This window comes from Peromyscus californicus, unplaced genomic scaffold (genome assembly GCF_007827085.1).
Source record: "Peromyscus californicus insignis strain IS unplaced genomic scaffold, ASM782708v3 Scaffold_8__1_contigs__length_139910024, whole genome shotgun sequence".
NCBI lineage: Eukaryota > Metazoa > Chordata > Mammalia > Rodentia > Cricetidae > Peromyscus > Peromyscus californicus.
The window spans coordinates 78514431-78538284 of NW_026294606.1; the positions used below are offsets into that span (position 1 = coordinate 78514431).

The 23854-nt window shown below is 38.0% G+C and overlaps 1 protein-coding gene across 1 annotated transcript in view; it reads right to left on the reverse strand.

Moving 5' to 3' along the window:
* Kif5b (kinesin family member 5B) overlaps positions 1-23854 on the reverse strand; it is a 49389-nt gene that overhangs the window by 23005 nt on the left and 2530 nt on the right. The window contains exons 2-13 of the mRNA XM_052728870.1: positions 18288-18375; positions 10683-10756; positions 9529-9633; positions 8942-8990; positions 8322-8377; positions 8146-8233; positions 7892-8016; positions 5712-5816; positions 5125-5270; positions 4075-4223; positions 2160-2353; positions 779-847 (exon numbers count right to left, since the gene is read on the reverse strand). Coding sequence (XP_052584830.1) covers positions 779-847; positions 2160-2353; positions 4075-4223; positions 5125-5270; positions 5712-5816; positions 7892-8016; positions 8146-8233; positions 8322-8377; positions 8942-8990; positions 9529-9633; positions 10683-10756; positions 18288-18375 — 1248 coding nt within the window. The remainder of the gene's footprint in view (positions 1-778; positions 848-2159; positions 2354-4074; positions 4224-5124; positions 5271-5711; positions 5817-7891; positions 8017-8145; positions 8234-8321; positions 8378-8941; positions 8991-9528; positions 9634-10682; positions 10757-18287; positions 18376-23854) is intronic.

Below are 23854 nucleotides of genomic sequence, written 5' to 3' on the forward strand. Positions count from 1 at the left end.
GGAATTGAAATTACAGACAGTTGTGAGCTGCCATGTGGGTACTGGGAATTGAACCCAAGTCCTTTGGAAGAGCAGCCATAGCTCTTAATCGCTGAGCCATCTCTCCAGCCCATGCTGGCTTGTTTTATGCCAATTTGATGCAAGTTAGATTAATTTTGGAAGAGGGAACCTCAACTGAGAAAATGTCCCTACCAGACAGGCCTGTGGGCAAGCCTATGGTCAATTTTCTTGATTGATAATTGATGTGGGTGGGAGCTGTCCCAGAGGAGGTAGTACCACCCCTGGGCTGGTGATCCTGGGTGCTATAAAAAAGCAGGCTGAGCAAACCATGAGATGTCAGTCAGTTAAAAAACCCAAAAACATTCGGTCCAGAATTTCACTACTGTTGTTTCTGAGAAAGGGTTTCACTATGTAGTCTTTACTGGCCTCAAACTTGGAATCCCTCTGTCTCAGTACCCCTATTTCTGAGATTATAGGCTTATGTGGATTATATGCCACTATATCTGGCAAAAAATAAACATTTTATAGAAGCTGTCTTCTCCTTTCCATATAAGAGGAAACCCAAACTTTAAAACCAAGCCACAAAAAGCATCTAAAGGAGAAAATCAGTCTCCACTTCAATACACGGCATGATTTATCTCATAGCACACTGGCAAGCATGCACACACTCCATAACTTTAATGGTATAAGGCATAATATCTAGCATGAGCTGAGCTGCACAGATTCCTTCATCTTCAGATGATAAACACCAAAGCTTTTCAGGGAGCACTTAACTCACCTCTTCCTGATCCAACATTTGTGTCTTCAATTTCTCCACTAGTTGGCTTTGTTGGTTAATCTCTTCATCCTAAAAATTTAAAGGATGTCGTTAGCAAAGTAGATTATAACTGGGCTTGTTTTCCAATATCAACTCCAAAATTGTTGGCAGAATTAAATTTTTTTTTTTTTGAGACAGGGTTTCTCTATGTAACAGTTCTAGCTGTCCTGGAACTCTCTCTGTAGACCAGTCTGGCCTTGTAGACCACCAGGCCCAGAATTAAATTCCTAAGGAAAACTGAAAAGGGAAGGCATTTCTTCATTAACAATGTACCATGTGCTATACAACCAAGAAAAGGTCCAAAGTTTATAAAATAACTTTAAGGGCTAAAAAAATAGCCTCAGTTTATCCTAGTTTACACCTTTAATCCCAGTACTCAGAGGCAGAGGTAGGTGGATCTCTGAGTGAGTGAGTTCCAGGACAGCCAGAGCTGCATGGGGAAACCTGTTTTGAAAAACCAAAAAAACCAAAATGAAACAACAGCAAAACCCCCACAACAAACCAAACCAAACGATTTTCTATATCTACTGTGCTCATGCCTGCCTTCTTGCTAAGCACTGTAAGCAGGGAAGATAATAATCCTCTATTCTTTGTTCTTTGCTTTCTTCTCTTCCATGATCTCTTATGAGGTCCTAAGATCCCCAATTTTAAATGATTGCTTCATTATGATTCTTCAGCGGCCCAATGCACATTTTCCTGTTAAGTGTTGTCTGTCTGTTTCTAAGGGGTTGGTAGGATGTCCAGGTCATTCCAGGCACGTGGCACACACTCTACCAATGAGCTGCTGTTGTTTTTCAGATAGGGTATCTCTAGCTGGCCTCAAACTGGTGAGTCTTCTGCCTCAGCTTCTTATATGCTAACATTACAGGTATGTCCCCCGATATGGAACAGTTTGTTTACATACAGTTTCTACACAGAACTGATACTGTATTTTCTTTCCCTGGTGCTGCTAATGGAATCCAAAGCCCCATGCAGTGCAAACATTCGACCACTTAGTTACATCCCCAAACTCCTGAAGTCAGCTCTTCAATTTTCTGTTAACATAATTCCCCAACTCCTTCCAATCATCTTGGGTCTCATATAGCCCAGGCTGGCTTCAAAATCACTATTTAATGAAGGCTGGCATATGCCTGGTCTTCCTGCCTCCACCTCCTAAGTGCAAGAATTTCAGCATGTTCCAATACACCCACAACATCATGGCTTTCTAAAAGCCAACAGAAATAAAAGGAAAAAATGTAAATCACAAGGAACCTTAAAACTGAAATTAAAAACTAAAAATACTGATCTCAACAGCATTCTAAAACAAAACAGACAAATATAAACCAAGTAATATAAAATCTACCTTGTCATCAAGTTGTTTATACAATTTAGCAATCTCTTCTTCACACTTTCTTCTTTCAGCATCCGTAAAACTGCCAGCCACTCCAACTGCAGCTGCTGGTTTGTCATTGGTGATAGTGATATCTTTATCTGCTGTGAAAGCCTCCAAATTGGCTTTCTCTTTGTCAAACTGCTCATCGAGAGGCACTGTCTCCCCTAAAATAAGATGATGAAATGGTCACTACAAATCTGCACATCTAAAACACACACACACACACACATTCTTTTCCCTCTGCACGTCCACTTTCCTCTGCTTCGACCAAGCCTGCTGCTGGTGTTTCCTACTGCCATTTTAGCACAGGTTTGTGTGAGCTTTAAAAAGTACTTGAATATCTCTCCAGTCATGGTTTTCATTTCCTTCAACTGTCTCTCTATACTTTGCAGATTTTCAGAGCTTGGTTACAAAAGCTACTCTGAATCATCAGTTGATTCACTCATCTCTATTTCTTTAGGATTAACCATTGACACTTTATTTTACATCTCTGTGGTGCCATGTTTTCCTAAATAATCCTTATCGTATACTTTGATGTCAACATTTGAAGAATGACCAACTTATTCTAGTCTTTGCAGATTATATTTGTTCAAGAAAGACCAGCAATAGTCAGCCCATCCAGAGATGCTGGACAGAGTAGTATGCAGGGTTCTGAAGCCCAGGGCTTCTGCAGTGGAGCACCAAGGAGGCCTGCCTGCTGCTGAAAACTGTCCAAATTCTGGGATTGCTGAAGTTGGAGACAAGAGTCCATTTCGCAGACTTAAAGCCTGAGTCTGTAAGTTCTCAGACGGCACTGAGGCGGGACTGTAGGCATCTGTGTGAGGTACAGAGCAGAGGAAGTTTGCCCAGACGTGGGGTCCAGTGTACACTTATTTCCTTTTCCTTCTCCCTATCTTGGGTAAGGAATAGGGAGGCCCAAGATATTTAAAAGTGTCCTTTTTACATTTTCATTGAAACTATGCTTATTAAACTACATCAAGTTCTATTTTTCACCTGTTATTAAAATTAATGTTTTTGCAGCCGGGCGGTGGTGGCGCACACCTTTAATCCCAGCACTCGGGAGGCAGAGCCAGGCGGATCTCTGTGAGTTCGAGGCCAGCCTGGTCTCCAAAGCGAGTTCCAGGAAAGGCGCAAAGCTACACAGAGAAACCCTGTCTCGAATAAACCAAAAAAAAAAAAAAAAAAAAAAAAAAAAAAAAATTAATGTTTTTGCAAAGGGTGATAGGTAGCAATTCCCATTTTACCACTCTTTTTTGTTCCTCCTCCTTACTCAATGTCAGCGGCTCTCAACAACTTTTCCTTCTGCTCTGTTCTTGAGTTTTTTGTTTGTTTTGAGATAGGTAGTCTTGCCATGTAGACCAGGCCCTGCCTTACAAATGCTCGGATTAAAATCATGTGCTACCACTCCCAGCTATATTTTACATATAATATATATAAATGTATATGTTCAAAAATATGTGTGTGTTTGTATTTATGTACACATATTTTATACAAGGCATTGTTACGCAGGCTAGGCAGGGTCAGACTTACGAAACTACTGAGGTTCTGCCTCCCAAGTGCTAGGCATGTACCACAAAGCTCTGTCCCCAAGATCTGGACATCTGGAAGTTCACTGATCTTACCTGCTTCTTTGAAATCCATCAAATCTTGCCTATTACTGACTCCTTTCTAACCTAGGCACCTTACTATACTGTAGCAGCTATGGCTCTTATTGTTTTAAGTAAAGCAAACATTTAATGACAGATCTTCATCTTTATTTGAAGACGGAAACATGCTTAAAACCTGAAAATAGGTTTTATTTTCATTTAGCATTCATATAAAGATTTCAAGTATGCAAAATGGCGCCAAGTAAGAAAATTTAAATGACAAATCCTGAAGTTATTACCATTACGCCATCGGTTGAGTTCATTTTCAAGCCACTGAATGGTGTTTCGTAGAGTCTTATTTTTTTCCTTTTCTTTTTCATACTTCTTTTTCCACTGCTCTGCAGTTAACTCTACATTGACACAGACTGTGTTCTTAATGGTTTTGGCCCTAAGAGATGCAATGATGGAAAAGATGACATAATTAAGAGTAGTAGTTACAAAAAAAAGGATATGACTGAAAATATTTTTTGTTGACATCCCTATTTAATATACGAATATATAGCTAAGTAACAATTTGTCCAAGATTATCTAGTTTTTTCTTAGAATAAACAATAAAAGATATCACAGAGTATTGTTTATTCACAACCCAAATAAATTTCTGTCAGTCCTAAATCTTTGGTAACATGAAACAAACAAATCAAAACTAAGAATATATACTTATTTCTCAACTCACCTTGCAAGGTTGAATTAATAACACACGTTATTATTGCAGGTCTAAGATAACACTGTCATTGACTTTCCTACAGTAGCCATTTCACGTACATTACTTTGAGCCTGTTAAGTATGTCAGTGAGCTAAACACAGGCTCATATATCTGACAAGCTTTAACTTTTTCATCTGATTCAAATGCTTACTTTATCAATGGGAAATTAAATTCTCACAAAAAATATGACTAAATTTCACAATTAATTTTAATGTCTATGAAAAGTTAAAGCTCATTAGTCTAAAATATGGATCTAATTTATATTACCTATGTCCTGATCTATATACAGGATCTAGCTCTCTGACAAAATGTATGGATTTGGATTTACTGAGTAGTAGCCATCTGACATTAATAACTCATGCACAAATGTCTTTAGACTTTGTTTTTTGTTTGTTTGTTGTTCATTTTTTTCGAGACAGGGTTTGTCTGTGTAGCCCTGGCTGTCCTGGAACTCACTCTGTAGACTAGGTTGGCCTCAAACTCACAGAGATCTGCCTGCCTCTGCCTCCTGAACGCTGGGATTAAAGGTTGTACCACCACCGCCACCACCGCCCGGCTTTAGATTTTGTATTTCTTAACAACAAACCTTTGACCAAAGAGGAGTGTTGATTTTGTTTCCGACTCATTGTATGATGACGGAGAGCAGCAGATGACAATGGTGGTCCTACAGTTACCACCTAACGAGTCTTGAAGAATTCTGGTCATTTTACTATCTCGGTATGGAACATAGGTCTACAAACGAAAACCAAGAGAACACAAAGCCAGTGGGTTTTTATACAATCAAATCTGTTAGAGAACTTTTCTTTCTTTTTTTTTTTTAAGACAGGGTTTCTCTGTGTAAGAGCTTTGGTTGCCCTGGAACTTGCTTTGTAGACCAGGCTGGTCTGGAATTCACAAAACTCCACCTGCTTCTACCTCCTGAGTGCTGGAATTAAGTCCTATAACTCTTAATCACCTGTTTGTGTCTCAAGCGTTGTGTTCAGATCCGGGTCTGGCTCATTTCGTTTAACTATTTGATTTCAAGACAGGAACTAGGATGCACATACTAACACTAGCTCAGAAGACAGCACACATACTCATTCAGTGACTCTTTCAGTTTTACATTCCGGCACACATACGGTCTCTATAAATAACTACCCATAGAAAAGGAAACTAACAGACATGTATACTCACACTGCCCTCTGCCAAAGCAGAAATGACATTGCCAAGTGCAGAAAGTGACTTGTTGATGTTCTTAGCTTCATCCAGCACAGCACCTTCAGCTCCAGTTTTACTAACCTATAAGAATACAAATAATGAAGTAAAATTACAATAATTTAAGATAATTTTCTTTCAACTTTTCAAAAAATCATCAATAAACAGCAGTATAAAATTACAAAGGAAAACAGGTATTCATATGAGGAAATAAGACTCCTTGCACACTTACTATTACCCTAAGAACTTGGTCAAATAACTAGTTGTATAAGAATGTGATTAAAGAAATATTAAATTTTATTTTTAGTGTATCTGTGACAATAACAAATTTAGATGTAAATTTGTAGTTTTCATTTTTAATCTCTTTGCTACATTAGAAAATGAGAAACTGAAAATCACCTAAGCATAACGAAGATGTCATAACTGCTAAAAATAAGACACAGTTCTAAAGTACTACATAAGCTAACTTATGATTTATAAAAACAAGTATACTATCTAAATGGCTTCTAGAATTTTAAGATTAGAGGTAATCATTAATAATAGATAAGCTATGTGTAAGACTTTTGGTAAACAAGACTAGGTACATCATTATAAATCAGAAGAAGCAAAATAGCATAATGGTCACTGAAGTCCATATTAAAACATTTAAATATACTGATTTTTTTATAGACTAAGATTAGAATTATATAGGACCATAATAATAAAACAAAAATCCCCATTAGTACAACTGACCCTCCTATACCCATGTGTTATAGAAGTAGTTGAAGATGTGTTATGTGCATTTATGTTGTGGAATATTAGTTTAATGATGCAAAGACGTGTTGCATTCTTTTATGTTGCATTTATTTCACTCTGTGAAGCTGTGTTACTTTGCCTGTCTAATAAAGAGTTGAATGGCCAATAGCAAGGCAGGAGAGAGAAATAGGCAGGGCTGCCAGGCAGAGGGAGTAAATAGGAGAAGAACAAGGGAGGGAGGGAGAAAAGGAGGAGAGGAGGATGCCAGGGGCCAGCCACCCAGCCACCCAGCCACGCAGCCACACAGCCACCCAGCCACCCAGCCACACAGCCAGCCACAGAGTAAGAAGAAAAAAAAGATACACAGAAATAGAGAAAGGTAAAAGCCCAGAGGCAAAAGGTAGACAGGATTATTTAAGTTAAGAAAAGCTGGCTAGCTGGGCAGCGGTGGCGCATGCCTTTAATCCCAGCACTCAGGAGGCAGAGCCAGGCGGATCTCTGTGAGTTCGAGGCCAGCCTGGGCTACAGAGTGAGTTCCAGGACAGGCTCCAAAACTACAGAGAAACCCTGTCTCAAAAAAACAAAAAGGGGGGGAAAATAAATAAATAAATAAATAAAGAAAGAAAGAAAGAAAGAAAGAAAGAAAGAAAGAAAGAAAAGAAAAGCTGGCTAGAAATAAGCCAAGCTAAGGCCAGGCATTCATAAGAATAAGTCTCCGTGTATTTATTTGGGAGCTGGGTGGTGGGCCCCTAAAGAACAAATAGTTAAAAAAACAAAACAAAAAAACCAACTACGCCCATGGACTCAACTAGCCAAGGAAGAGAAGCATTCCAAAACAAACTGCATTTGTACTGAATATATATGAACTTAGTCTCTTGTCAACAGTTTCTGAACATTATAGTTTAACATTCATTTACATGGTCTTTACATTAGGTATTAGTAGTAATCTACAGAATATATATAGAAGAATGTGTGGAGAGTCTATGCAAACACTACATCATTTTATAAGTGGTCTGAGCATCTGTGGATGTTGGTATACTCGTGAGGGTGCTGAGGGGTCCTAAAAACATTCCCCATGATTATCAAGGGACAACAGTACAACCAAACCAGAAAGGTCGCAGAGAGAGGGATGGAGAATCAAGTTATAAGGGCACGTTAGCAAGTTGTCAGTAAGGACATTCACCTGAATTCAAACAGTGTATCTACTGACTGAATCAGATACAGCTAAATGACAGGAACTTGGGAACAAGTTATCTTTCGTTATCATATAGAATTGGTATCACCAGTTACAATTCTCAGATTACCAAATTCAATTTCACAAGTTCTCAAGATGCAACAATAGGTAGGTAGCATATAAATTTCAATTCAAGGTAAAGTTTACAGAAATGCCGAAGTATCTATCAGAATTTCAAGAGGGGGTTTACCTTTTCACTGCCAGCTAAATCAACCAGATAAAGCTTTCCACTCAGTTTCTGTTCCGTTTGTGTATTCTCTTGTTTTACATTAATAAGAAATATACTGTGACTCCTAGAGCTATGTTCATTCATATCTGCAATGAAATTAGTAAGCAACTATAAATACAGTTTCTTCAAATAATTTCCCCATATGCATTATTTTATACTAGAAATATCTTGAAATTAAGACTGCATTATCCAGTACTAATGAATACTACACTTACTTGTAACTGCTACGTGTCTGTTGGATTTCCCTTCATCTATGGTATCCATAACTTCATCTGGACTACATACAAAACGTTCTGTGCACCCCTATGGAATAATTTAAAAAGTATTATCAATATCCTTTTAAAAATCTCTTACTGGGCTTTCTACAGTAATCATTCTCTTTCATAAGTACCTTTACATAAGGAACACGGTTTTTGTCTTCATGGACTGAAAGGTTGGTCTTTGAAACTGAAAAAGAAAAGTTGTATTAGCAGTATTACCTAAACTCTAATATCAGCCCAACAGGAGGAAAACTTAAAAAACATTTATTATACATGTTATATATGTATTATTATAAAAAAGCAAGGCCTGTTAAATATACTAGGAGAGTAATCTAGAAACGAATATAACAATATAGAATTTAGGTATATTCAAACTTCTACCACTCACATTTTATAAATAAGAACATTAGGCCCGTGGGAAGGACAATGAATCTAACAACTGAGACAAACATTTTGGGTTTAAGCCTACAACTTTTAGTGTGAAGCTCTCATTATCACTTAAGAATTGCCCATATGATGGCAGCTCATGTTCAGGTCCCCTTCCAGTTTCCCAGCTACAAAGAGCTATTCCTTTACTTAATAAATTTTGCTTGCCTTTAAAAAGAAATTTATAAATAGATGTACCCATATGCTGTAAGTTATCCTATGTATAACATATCACTTCATGAAATTTCATCCATGTTATTAAGTATATCTATTACTAGAAGAGCAACAGGTGCTATTAAAATTATTAGAGCAAGAATTTACTTACCGTCTAACAGGTCCCTTATCTTATCCAAATATATTTCAAAATATGAAACCTAAAGCAAAACAAAGAAAAAACTTAATCCACCAAAATTACAACAGCTCGTTCACTTTGTAAACCATGCAGTCTAAGTGCCTGATATGCACACTAGGACATTACATCAGCTGCAGTTCACACTCTAATAGAAAGTTTGAGTTATTAGGCTGCTGAAATAATGGAAAGCCCATCTCTGTTACAAATCACCCACAATGGACAGAACAGTTAAGTGTGGTGGGAACCTTGAAGCTTTGTAGTCAAACTGCCTTTTGTACCCAGAGAGAAGCTAAGAACAGACTTAGCTAACCCAGGAAGTCATTTAATGGCATAGGTACTAGAGTCAGGTTGTTAACTCTAATGATCCTTCAACCTTACCTACCTCTAACAACTTTTTGAAACTGACTTAGCTAACCCAGGAAGTCATTTAATGGCATAGGTATTAGAGTCAAGATGTTAACTCTAATGATCCTTCAACCTTATCTACCTCTAACAACTTTTTGAAACTGACTTTCAGGAAGCAGCTATTTTCGAAAATAACTCTTCCCACAGGAATTTACCTTAATATGAAATTCCAAATTTTCATCCATCGAGTAAATATAATTAAAAATATCTTGCACTATTCTTGGGATAATACCCATGCCTTCTGGATCATGTAGTTTACCCTGCATGGAAAGAAAAGCAGAATTCTTAGCAAATTTTATGAGATAAATTAAAAACAAAACACTTTGACTCTTTAATAATATATAATTAATAGGATAAGAACTGTGACTGCCTTTTTTGTATTAGTTGCTCTATAATTAATTTAAAATTTTCAACTATTACATGTAATATTGTACAAGCATATACCAACTAAGTTTATCTATCTATCTATCTATCTATCTATCTATCTATCTATCTATCTATCTATCTATCTAGGCAGGGTTTCTCTTTGTAACAAGCCCCAGCTGTCCTGGATCTTGCTCTGTAGACCAGGTTGGGCCTGAACTCAAAGATCTGCCTGCCTCTGCCTCCTGAGTGCTAGGACTAACGGTATGTGCCACCACCACCTAGCCACCAACTACATTCTTTAAGTACTAGATTTAGATAATCTGCATTTGTAAAATAAACAGAAGATTTTAATTTCTTTCCATATAAATATCCATTATTTTCTATACCAAATCAAGTTCATGCAAATGCTAGGAATGTCTTCCTTTCTATTATTTTATAAAAATAACAAAATTAAGTTGTCATTTACTTTATACAGTACATTTGGATAAATGATAAACCCAGATGGCCTGCAGCAGGGGCCAATCACAGGCAGTTTTCTAGGAGCAAAGTTAGAAAGGGCCAGCCATATATAGTATTGAAGAGCAGAATTGAGAAAGGAGGGGACAATCTTATCAGAAGTGTAGCAGATATTCAGGAGATATTAATCACTTTTAATACCATCTACATTTTTCCACATAGTAGAAAAACTCATGTTTAATTATAAAATGTTCCTTATTTTACAGTAACACTAACCAGTTAGACAAAACTTCATAATATAAAATACAGGTACAGGTTATTTGAGAGCTAATTAGAACCCGACACTTACTTTTGTATCATTTGTATAAGAAAAGGCAATAAAGTTCAACCAAAAACATTTAAGCGTGGTGAATTAACTGCAAGAAATTAAAATGGGTGGCTTATCTATGCTACAAACTATATTCAAGCACAGATTATGAAATGTTACCTCCATTGTGTGTGTCTTCCCAGATGATGTCTGCCCATATGCAAATATTGTTCCATTGTAGCCCTCAAGAACATCTATGAGAAAACAAAAGACCTTGTATTTCCGGGACTTTTTCCTTTAAGCATTGCTCTCATAATAAAGTACATAAGAAGTGATTAAAGTTTAATATGTAAAGAGTTTATAAAGTCATCAAAAGAATGCATGGAGAGATGGTTAGTTTTATGTCAACTTGACACAAGCTAGGGTCATCTCATTGAAGGGAACCTCAGTTAAGAAAATATCTCCATAAGATCTGGCTGTAGGCAAGCCTGTAGGTCATTTTCTTAATTAGTGACTGATAGAGGAGGACACAGCCCATTGTGAGTGAGGCTACCTCTGGGCTGGTGGATCTGGGTTCTATTAGAAGCAGGTTGAGCAGCCAGGCACAGGTAGTGCATGCCTGTGATCCCAGCTCTAAGGGGGGCGGCAGGGTGAGGGGTGGGTGGGTAATACAGATGGCTCAGTGGTTGGGGTGCTTCCTGTTTGTGAGTTTGAGACCAACCTGGTCTACAGAGTGAGTTCCAGGAGAGCCAGGACTGTTAACTGTCTTAAGGGTGGGAAGCAGGCTAAGAAAGTCATAAAAAGCAAGGCAGTAAGCAGCATCCCTCCATGGCCTCTGCATCCGCTCCTGCCTCCAGGTTCCTCCTCACTGCTTTTGATGATGAACTGGTATCTGAAACTGTGAGTGAAAGAAACCCTTTCTTCCCCAAGTTGCTTTTGGTCATGGTGTTTCATCACAACAGTAGCAACCCTAACTAATACAGATGGCTCAGTGGTTAAGGGTGCATAGTAACCCTAACTAATACAGATGGCTCAGTGGTTAGGGGTGCTTCCTGTTCTTCCAGAGGACCCAAATTCAGTTCCCAACATCCACATAGGGCAGCTCAGTACCACCTGTAACTCCAGCTCCAGGCAATCCAAGGCCTCTGACTTCCAGGGGCAACTGCACTCATTAGTGTGTGCACACCAGCACACCATACACACAGAGACTTTAAAATAATAAAAACAGGACTGGAAAGGGGGCTCAGAAGTTAAGAGCACTGGCTGCTCTTTCAGAGGCCCTGAGTTCAATTCTCAGCAACTATATGGTAGCTCACAACCATCTATGATGAGATATAGTGACCTCTTCTGGCATAAAGGCAGAACACTATATACATAATAAATCTTTAAAAAAATTAAAAGATATATTTAATAGTAGTTTAATGATCCATATAAGCAATTATTTTCAGGCCTAGATTACTTCCTGTGATCAACTAAATAAATTTTAAGATTCACTGCTTAAGATCAACTTACTAACATAAAGCTCAACACTTCATTACACTTATATCCCAAAGCTTTATTGACTTAAAGGACAAAAACCAGCCAGGCAGTGGTGGTACACGCCTTTAATCTCAGCACTCAGGAGGCAGACAGATCTTGTTGAGTTCAAGACCAGCCTGGCCTACAAAGGGAGTTCTAGGACAGCCAGAGCTACACACCTAGAAACACTGTCCCGAAAACCCAAAATCCAAAACTAAGAAGACAAAACTCTGCCAACTAATAATAGGCATGTACGAATTAGCTTTACAAACAGGCTTAATTAATTGCTGGCTAATCTCACAAACCTACCCATGAGTATATCACACTCAATCCTGGTGGTATGAATGAGACTGGCTCCTGTATTTGCATGCTTAGTCCCCAGTTGATGAGCTCTTTGGGAAGGATTAGGAGGATAGGTGGCCTTGTTGGAGGAGCTGTGTCACTAGGGGTTGGCTTTGAGGTTTCAAAAGTCCAAGCAATGTTCAGTCACTCTGCCTGCCTGCTTGCCTGCAGATCAGAATGTAGCTCTCAGCTACTTCTCCAGCACCATGCCATCAGAATGTAGCTCTCAGCTACTTCTTCAGCACCATGCCACCTGTGTATAGCCATGTTCCCCATCATGATGATAATGGATTAACCCTCTGAGACTGTAAGCAAGCCTCCAAATAAATGTGTTCTTTTATATGAGTTGTGTTGTAGAATAATATTTCTGTACACTGTGAAGATGTGTCTTTGCCAAGGCACCTTCTGCCTGGTTTAATAAAGAGCTGAATGGCCAATAGCTAGGCAGGAAGAGATTAGGTGGGACTTCTGGGCAGAAAGAGGAAGAGGAAATGAAGCTAGAAACAAGAGAGACACCGGGAAACACCAAGAAGAAATAGGAGGTGCAAGATGGAAGAGTAGTAATGCCATGTGATAGAACATAGATTAATATTAATGGGCCAATTTAAGTTATAAGAGCTAGTTAGGAATAAGCCTAAGCTATAGGCCAAGCTTTCATAATTAGTATTAAGTCTCAGTGTCATTATTTGGGAACTAGTGGTACGAAGAACAATCTTACTAGGAGTTGCCATGGTCATGGTGTCTCTTCACAGCAATACAGTAACTAAAACATTAACTCAAAAGTAATTTTGCTAAGAAATTATTAAAGTCCTTGGGTACCTCAGGATCATTAACATGCAAGAATCTTAAGGAAGGATTGGAGGGGAAAAAGAGTTATCAGGGGACCTTTTGATGCCCAATTTTCAGGGATTTTAGTTGATTTTTGGTATCAAAAAAAGGGAGCTATAGTATGAAATTGTGTTCTATAAGAAGTAAAAATAAAAAAGACTCTGGCTAGCCATGGGTTGCACACCTTTAATCCTGGTACTTAGGAAGCAGAGGAAGGCAGATCTTTGTGAATTTGAAGCCAGACTGGTCTATATAATGAGCCCCAGGACAGCCAGGGCTAGTAGAGAACTGTCTTGGGGGGGGGGGGGGTTGGGAGGGGTGGGCAGAGTCTGCTGGAAATGGACAGTAAAAGGAGCAACTGGGGCTGCTTGGTTTTGTTTGTTTGCAGTGCTAGGGATTAAGGAAAGGCCTTGCCCAAGCTAGGCAAGCACTCTCCTACTGAGCATGCTCAAAGCCCCTAGCTGTTTATATTGACATTTTGGAAAAGGAAATCAATCAATCAATCAATCAATCAATCAATCAATCAATCCCAACACTGTACACATTCAGAAATAACATTAACTAAAAAAGAAGACATTACAGCCTGTTGTGATGGGTCCTATTTCATGCTCCCCCTCCTACTGATCTCAGCAGAAGATCAGAAGTTCAAGGCCATCCTGGGTTGTAAAAAAAAGACCTTGGGGACTGAGGTGGTGGAGGGGAAGAAGGCATTATTACTTAGTTCCCACTGAAGATACTTAATAAATTTCAAGTATTTGAAATTTTCCTTCAAAACCTTTTACTTTTTTCTTGTTGTTCTCTTTTCGTTGTTTTTTTTTTAATTATTTTAAATTTTTGCAATACCAGGGGCTGAACCAAGAGTCTTGTATATGGCAGGCAAGTGCCAAGCTACATCCTTCAATGCTCTTTTTATTTTAAGCTAGCATTCTTTTCTGGTTAATTTATTTATTTAGTGGTACTGGAGACTGAACCTAGAGCCTTGTGTATGGCAGACAAGCACCCTGAGTTGTATTACATTTCCCAAAGTCCTTTTATTTTTAAGGGAAATAAAATCATTTCTTGAGTCACATTTACAATACATGGGATAGTAACACCTATGCCAGCAATTCTAAAAAAGCAGGGCAAACAGGACCAGACCCATTCTTACTCACTTTATACATAACTAACTCTCAATAGGTCTATGTCAAACTCCCTTGCTTAAGATCTTTCAAACAATCACATACCTAAGCATACAATTCAAAGTTTTGATAGATCTTTTAAAAAGATCCTTCTGAAGCTGGAGAGGTGGCTCAACAGTTAAGAGTACTGGCTGCTCTTCCAGGATCTTGGGTTCAATTCCCAGCACCTATATGGAGGCTCAAAATTGTAACTAGCTCCAGGGGATCCAACGCCTCTTCTGATTCGTGGAGACACCAGGCACACAAGTGTTGCACAGTCATACATGCAGGCAGAATAACCGAGCACATAAAATAAAATTAAAGTATTTTAGAAATAATAGAAGTAAAATGTCCTTTCATGATATGATCTAAATAATCCTGCTACTTCACAATTGGTACTAACTAAATATTTGTAGAGAAATGTCTACATAATACATGTCAGACTACATACAGTTGTATAACATTGGGGCAATAAATGCATACATGTAACACATCTGAGACTTAAGCACCATTTTTAAAGTTTTATATAATTACAGAGAGTTTGAACTATGCAATGTTCAAATATTTACTAAGCACCCACTATTATCTATGTTGTTTGGGGTGTGGAAAAGACAACAAATGCTAAGATTACATTAAGTATTCAAATATGGCAACAGCAATTGCATTTTTATCAGTTAGGAACAGTATCAAGAGGGACTAGTTTTAGGACCTCTGAGGACCTACCAAAATGCATAGGTACTCAAGTCTCTTACACAAGATGGCATGTTTGCATATAATCTATTCATATCCTCTCATTTACTTAAATCATCTAATTACCTACTAAATGTAAGCCAATGCTATACAGTTGCTACACTGTATCATTTAAGGAATAATGAACAGGGTGGTGAGAGGGTGTATATGTTTGGTATGGCATAATTTTATTTTTCAAAGACTTTCGACCAGAGGTTGGTGGACTTATGGTTGACTGTAATAATTTTTCATATCTTCAAATATACTCAAATTTAATTTTTGTATTGCTTTGTTTTTTGGCTTTTTTGAGACAAGGTTTCTCTGTGTAGCTTTGGAGCCTTTCCTAGAACTCACTGTGTAGCCCAGACTGGCCTTGAACTCACAGAGATCTGCCTGCATCTGCCTCTTGAGTGCTAGGTTTAAAGGCGTGTGCCATCACTGCCTGGCTTCAGACTTTAATTTTTATAATAATTTTATTGCCAACATTTTTCAATATAATATTAAGAATGAGTTCTATGGTAAATACTCCTATGACCAAGACTCTGCCACTAACACTATTTTTTTTTTTTTTTTTGGTTTTTCGAGACAGGGTTTCTCTGTGTAGCTTTGCGCCTCTCCTGGAACTCACTTGGTAGCCCAGGCTGGCCTCGAACTCACAGAGATCCGCCTGCCTCTGCCTCCCGAGTGCTGGGATTAAAGGCGTGCGCCACCACCGCCCGGCTGACACTATTTTACTGTTTGCTTTTAGTCTTTAGAAGGAGAAGGAATCTGACAATCTCTTCTGGTCTCCAATGAGTACCTGTACATCTATGGCAAACATTCACACAGACAAACAGAAACAGACCAACAGATGGACGTCTAGGTACACATACTAAAAATAAAAATCTTTTTTAAAAAGCAAAACAGCAATTGAGAAGATATCTGAGGTTAACCTCTGACCTCCACATACAAACACACATACACAAAGCAGGTTGCAAAGAATGTAATATAAGTACAGTCCATAATACAATCTTTGAGGAAAATTATTGGTGCTATCACACAGTATAACACCACTGCTCCTCTTTGTTGCAGTTATAGAAAGACAAATTAATCCTCCCTCATTTTACAAACATTTCAGCACACGTTCACTGCCTCTCACCAACACCACTCTTGCTGTAACTCTTGGTGGAGTTAAAGTCCAAACAGTTTTGTATGACCTGACTAGGACACTGACTGCCCTCGCAGACACTTGATGTGACTGACAGCCTTTCACTGTTAGCTAACCACAGCACCACTGTAATCTTTTTTTTTTTTTTTTGAAGATGTATTTATTATGTATACAGTGTTCTGCCTGCACGCCAGAAGAGGGTGTCAGATCTCATTATAGATGGCTGTGAGCCACCATGTGGTTGCTGGGAATTGAACTCAGGACCTCTGCAAGAACAGCCAGTGCTCTTAACCTCTGAGCCATCTCTCCAGCCCCCACCACTGTAATCTTAAATATTCACCTTCTATTACACCTGACTGATGGAGTCCAAGAAGCCTTTTGTCTTCTGGAACCTATAACCTATTAACCTCTCTATCAGTTTGTTAAGCTATTTTAGAGACAGGATCTTAATATGTAGCCCTGGATGGTCTGGAACTCCCTAGATGGCCCAGGTTGTCCTCATAGTTTTGGTAATCCTCCTGTCTCTTCCTCCCAAGGGCTGACATTACAGGCATTCCCAGTTTGCCCATTATCCATCATCGTTTTTTCCTGTCTTTCCCAGTTCCTCAGACTGAACTTACCTTAGGTACCATGATACACCACTATAAATGTTACACTGACAGTATCATCAGTTCCCTTGCCTTTCTCTCTCCTGCTTTGTCCTTGCCTGGTAAAACTCCAAATGGGTAAATTCAATTCTTCTGGAAGCTAACTTCAGTTGGGCCCTTAATGCTGCCTGGCAATGCTTCCACATGCCCCAATCCATCCATTTCAAGCCTGTTCCTAGAACCACCTCCCCATTCTTCACTCTTTGTGATGATTTTGGCTCTTACATTCAATATGCAATATATAATTATTGTGAAAAGAACGTCTGTAGTTTTCCCCATCACATTTATAAACCTGCTTTTATCTATAAACTCAACTTTCTCTTGTTGTTAAGATATACTATACTACCTCTGCTATTTAATCCCAACTCATTTGCTTTTCTTTTTCTTTTTTGAGACAGGATCTCACTGTGTAGACTCGGCTGGCCTGGAACTTACTATGTAGACCAGGCTAGCTTTGAGCCCATAGAGACTAGCCTACCTCTGCTGTCCAAGTCCAGGACTTAAAGACTTGTGCCACCAGGCCTGGCCCTTACTCATTTATTTTTATATTTAATCCCAACATGTCTGGTAAATATCATAAGATTTTTGCTTCAAACTGAGCAGTATTTTTAGAACTATCAATAAATATAATAATCATAAACAATTTAACTGTAAAAGCCCTTTGATAAAAAGGCATTTTTATAGTAAATATGAACTCCAGCTAAGCATTTAGCACCCTCTCTGCTTTCAGAGTTCTACGGTTTAGAAAATATAAAACTGCCGGGCGGTGGTGGCGCACGCCTTTAATCCCAGCACTCGGGAGGCAGAGCCAGGCGGATCTCTGTGAGTTCGAGGCCAGCCTGGTCTCCAAAGCGAGTTCCAGGAAAGGTGCAAAGCTACACAGAGAAACTCTGTCTTGAAAAACCAAAAAAAAAAAAAAAAAAGAAAAAGAAAAACTGGAAAATACTCTCATAGGTGTTACTTTTCTTTTAATCCTTGGCAATCCCTAATAAACTCCTCCAGGGTTTTATTAATGACTATAAGTTAAGCCTTTGAGGAAGGAACAATGGAATAGGAAAAAAAGAGACGTATTTTCTAATTTTTGGAAATTTATCTAGCCACTTCACTCTCACACTGTTTCATTTCTATAATATTACCTTGGAAATTCTCCCATGAATAGTGAATAGAAACTCACTTTCCAAGAATATGCTTGTAACATAATCTCTGTAACAGCCTTAACTAGGTGCAATATATGAGATCATGGTCATTGAAAAGAATAATACATTAACTAATTGTATTCATATTTTTGTTACTTAACTTTCTTCTAATTAATGTATGTGAAAGGGATATTAAAAAGAAAAAGCAATGTTAGGAAATGGGAAAGATCACAAACGAAGTTTTACTTATTGCTGGGACAGTTTAAGTTAAACATATTTACCTTTAACAATTTTTTTTGCACAATCATTGTATACTTGCTCTTGAGATGTGCTTGACTGGAACACACGATCAAATGCATAAGGTTTGGACTGAAAAATAAAAGCAAAAATATTACACAAATTACAGATGAGTGGGCATTTTACAACTCAAAGATGTCATGACATTCTTTAAAAATAGTATACCTACTCTGCACCTTAAGGGTAAGAGACCTTAGCAAATTAGCTCCACGAAAACAAGCATATCCGTTTCTGCTCTCCTTGTACCCAGGATCTATTCTGATAAGTACTGAGATTCAATTTTCTTTCTCTCCCCTCTCCACTTGCTATCCATATAATGCCACTTCTGAGTTCTAGCCCCAGCCCTCCTCACCTTCTTTAAAAGAATTTTGTTTTGAGACAGAGTTTCACTAAATTGTCCAAGTTGGCCCTTAACATGAGTTTCTCTTGGCTCAAACTCCCAAAGTAGTTTGGATTTCAGGCCTTTCACCTCCAGGACTGGCTTCCATTTTCAATATTAATATTACTTTGCAGATAAGAAAAATAGAACTTTTACAGGAACAAAAACTGTTGTTAATGACAAAATTAAAATAGACAAGTCTGTCAATTAAAATTCAGTCCTCTTTCAATAACTTTGATTCAGCTTTTTATTCTTTCATTTAACAAATATTTATGGAATGCAGATGCCATACTGACCAAGACAGATTCTCTGTTTCAGTGGAAGCTTTAGTAACAGTGGGGTACACACGACACAACTGAGTGACTACAGCACTTAACTGACATGTTGAGTACACAAGAGAAGAGCAGAAGAACGTCAGACAATCACAGAAAAAGCACCAACTCACTGGCCCGCTTTCCGCTATCAGCCATAATGCCAGCTGGGTTGCTGTGAGGAAGTGGTGCAGGCATTGCTAAGATGCTTCAAGAGCCCAGAGTCAAGAGGAGCTTGTAACACTCAAGAAACCAAAGTCTGCAGTGGCAGCAGCAAGGATCAAATGCAAATGTCAACCCAGTGAAAATGACATCATTATTTTGAAAGTCCTTTAAACCTTGTGGATTCCTTACAGAAATATGAACACTGGGGACCACAGAGACCACACCTGGAGAAATACTTCAATAGTCGACAAAATAGCCAGAAGCCTAGAAAATTTTTTAAAATTAGGAACATGGGGCCAGTGAGATGGCTGGCTCAGTTGATAAAGGAGCCTGCCACGCCTGACGACATGAGTTCAACCCCTGGTACTCATGTTAGGTAGGAGGCCTAGTAAGTACTACTCTATAATGTTAAAATTGTTTTTCCCTAGAAAAACATGACTGCTGTGTATTTTGAGATCCAGCTTTTTTTCCTTGAAAAACTAGGGAGCAGGGGTCTATCTGGAACTTCTGTCCCTCTTTTTCTCATCTTTAGAGGCCAGCTCTCCACAATGATTACATTGTTCCTACTAGTATTCAACCTATTTTAAAAATTAAATCGGGGCTGGAGAGATGGCTCAGCGGTTAAGAGCACTGGCTGCTCTTTTAGAGGACCTGGATTCAATTCCCAGCACCCACATGGTAGCTCACAACTATCTGTAACTCCAGTTCCAGGGAATCTGGTACCCTCACACTGATACCAGTACACATAAAAATAAGTAAAATGTTTTTTAATTAAATCTTCATAGACTCACTGACAAATCTTCTGCTCTAATTGATTGCTTCTTATTCTTTTTCAACCTATTATAACCTGACCTTTGAAGTCAATGCTCTACCACTGACCCATACCCCTAGCACTAACCTGACCTTTGTTACTGGGGATTTTTCAGTTCACAACTACCTTTCCTTGAAATACACGCATTTTATATTCTGATTTTTCTTAATTAAAAAACTAAATTACACCGGCGGTGGTGGCAAACACCTTTAATCCCAGCACTTGGGAGGCAGGGGCAGGCAGATCTCTGTGAGTTGGAGGCCAGCCTGGTCTACAGAGCGAGTTCAAGAACAGGCTCCAAAGCTACACAGAGAAACCCTGTCTCGAAAAACCAAAACAAACAAATAAGCAAACAAATGGAAAAAAACCCACTAAATTACATTTATTTGTGTTGTGTGCATGCACTGCACACACACATTCGGAACAACTTGGAGGAGTTGGTTCTTTCCAACCTACGAAGACACTCAATATCTTGCAGATTTAATTCTTTGTGTAAAAGTAAACAAGCACAACTATCTCATTAGTATGTAAAATCGTATTTAACTTTAATAAGTAGTATCAAAGGGATGTTTAAAATAATTTTACAATTATCAGAAAATGTCTGGCATTTTATATACGAATCCCTTAGGCAAGTGGGAAAAAATTAAGAAGCCCTGTTCTACAGGGCTACCTATCCCAAACCTTCTCTTTTCCCTCGGACTTCCTACTAGTCTAGCCCACTTGCAACTGGTGGTCTTATGACCCAGTTCTGGAGCATATAAAGTGGTGATCTGCTAGGAGGCCTCTGAGAAGGTCTTACTGCCCTGATAAAAGGGACTACCCAGTTGGAACTGCTTTCTTCGTGGTGGGATTAAATCTGGAGCTGTAGCATCCATACTGCAAGTGTAATATGATAATCAAAAGTGAGTAACTAAGCATGACAGACTCTAACAGGGGCTTGGAAGCAGCAGCAATATGAACCTATTTCTAAAGTTTCTATGACATGAGAAAAATAAAACTTACTTATTTAATCCCCACTTGTTTTCCCTCAGCAACTGGAAGCATTCCTATTGGGAAGAATGACTTCACCTGGGCATCAATTTAAAATGGTATCAATTTTGATTATTCTAAAAGTATCCTTTTGCTAAGATGCTACTGACACATTAACATTCAATCCCATACGTATAGGTTTGTTAAGATAATTTGTTTGACAAAACATTATTTTTGGATTACAGTTCTAAGATATTAATTTTGAGACTGGAGAGATGGCTCAGGAGTTAAGATCTCCTACTATTTTTCTAGAGGGCCTGAGTTTTGTTCCTAACATACCAGGCAGCTTATAATAGCCTGTAACTACCTCCTGGTGATCCAATGCACTCTCCTGACTTCGATGGGTACCTGCATATATGCACGCATACACATATGCACTCACATAAACCCCAACAAATATATTAAAAATAAATAATTTATTTTACTATGTAAGGCAAATGTTATCATTAAAGACATAGTCATAAATTTACTAACTGAACCTGACTTCCTTGGAAAAAATCAAGACCTTGTGAATGAAAATTTCATAGTTAAGACACATCTCTATCTTTTGAATAAATTAAACAAAGGAAACCTATATATCAGCTCTTTAATTTTTTTCTTCAGTTCACTTCTTTGATTTGAAATACACATTATACAACCTATAATTCTATGTTTTCAAAATTACTCTACTTTACAAGCTCAAAGTCACAAGATGCATCCCTATCTGACTTAGCCTTCAAGGGGATAAATCCAAGGAATGAGTTTAAGTGAACTTCATCATACCTTAGATTTCTTGAATGACTGCCATGTGAGGTTGCACAGATCAAACCAAATTTGGTCATGAAGCAGGGATATGCTACCGATAGGAATTCTGAACAGTGATCTTTCAAATTGTAGTGTGTGCTGAATTTTCCTTACACATGAAGGTAAGTAAGGATGTCTCTTTCCTCTCTTTCAGTTTTCACTCAAGGCAACCAAGGTTTAAACATCAAACCAGTATTGACTTGTAAGTGCAAGTTATGTTTTGCTTGAGGTAAGGAAACGGGCAAGATAATCTAATTAGTTTTAATTCTCTTCCAATGTCAATGAATTACAGCAGGCTGGCTTAGGTTCTGGCAACCTGAACAATATACTGTATAAGGAACTATGATTAGAAGACATTTAATCCTGCACACACAGATACAGAAATAATTTCTATCAACTTTTTAGCTTTGGGGTTTTCATCAAGTTCAGTGGAACATGTGGGGTTTTTGTTTTTTCTCTTGTTTTGTAAGCTCTCTAACTGAAATAGGATATTTTGTAGTGTTTAAAGATTTTCAGGGAATAACTTGTTTCATTCAGTGTGATATTTATGACACCTTACCAAGTATTTATGTCACAAATAAAACTAAAAGCTACATAAGACATACACAATACTATAAGATCAAAAGGTTTGTTTATCAGAATGTCATATTATATTAAAATGATTGATTTTGAGGGTAACAGGAAAAATTTTGGACAAAATATTAAAAACTAAACTTAGAAGAAAAGCAGAGTCCTTAATTATTTCCTTTATGAGTAGTGTTACAATTACTATTCAGTGACATTATAAATTAACACAATCAGGTTTTAAATTTTGATTTGACTTAAAGAAAATGGACAAGATACTTAAAAAATAATATTTAAAATAAGAGGAGGGAGAGGAAGGATTGTAGGAGTCAGAGGGGATGAGGACACCACAAGAACATGGCCAACAGAATCTACCAAGCAGGATTCATATGGGCTCACAGAGACTGACTTGTCAAACATGGACGCTGTATATGGGTCTGGGCTAGGTCCTCTGAATATACCTTATGGTTGTATAGCTTGGTGTTCTTGTGGGACTCCCAACAATAGGAGTGGGGGTATGTCTCAGGCTCTTTTGCGTGCACTAGGGACCCTTTTCCTCCTACTGTTGCCATGTCCAGCTATGATATGAGGGTTTGTGCCCAGTATTATTGTATGTGTTAGGCTATGTTTGGTGGAGATCCCTGGGAGGCCTGCTCTTTTTTTTTTTTTTTGAAGGGAAACAGAGGAGGAGTTGATCTGGGAGAGAAGGGAGGTAGGGAGAGGAATGGAGGGAGGAGAAATTGTGGTCGGGATGCAATGTATAAGAGAAGAATAAAAGCTAAAAATATAATAATTTAATTTTACATGTTATGCTGTTGAAATTCTCTCTCTTTTTTTTTTTCCCCCAGTTTGTTTTTTGAGACAAGGTTTCTTTGTGTAGCCCTGGCTACCCTGAAATTCATTCTGTAGATCAGGCTGGCCTCAAACTCAGAGATCAGCCTGCCTCCTAAGTGCTGGGATCAAAAGCGTATGTCACCACCAACCAGCTGCAAGCCTCTTTTAAACTATTTATTTCTAATTTATCATGTTCAGGATCCAATAAAATGAATAAAATAAATCATGTTTTATAATTTTTTTCAATCTGGTTCTTTGGCATAGAAACTTCCATTTCATTCCTTAAACCCTCATATGAATTCCCAATAGGCTTTTAAAATAGAATTCACTAAAACTTTGAATACAAAGACTCCAGCATATTAAAATGTAAGAAAACAGTTCCTAAAATAATGAATGAAATACATTAAATATTCTCTTAGTGTCCTTAATGTTTCCCTTGGTTTTATAGTGTACTTTCCCTATACTTTTTATTCACCATCTACCCAAAGTTTCTATTCATCACTTAAACTTATTTGTATTACTTACAGAAACTTTGAAACAGAAATTATGAACAATTTTCCCCAAAGGAAAGGACCTAGAAGAAATGTGTTTTCTGTAGTAGTGGCTAGCTTTTGTTTGTGTATTATATGCCAAATTTGGCCCACACTAGAAAATTACTTTCTAACTTAATCTCTC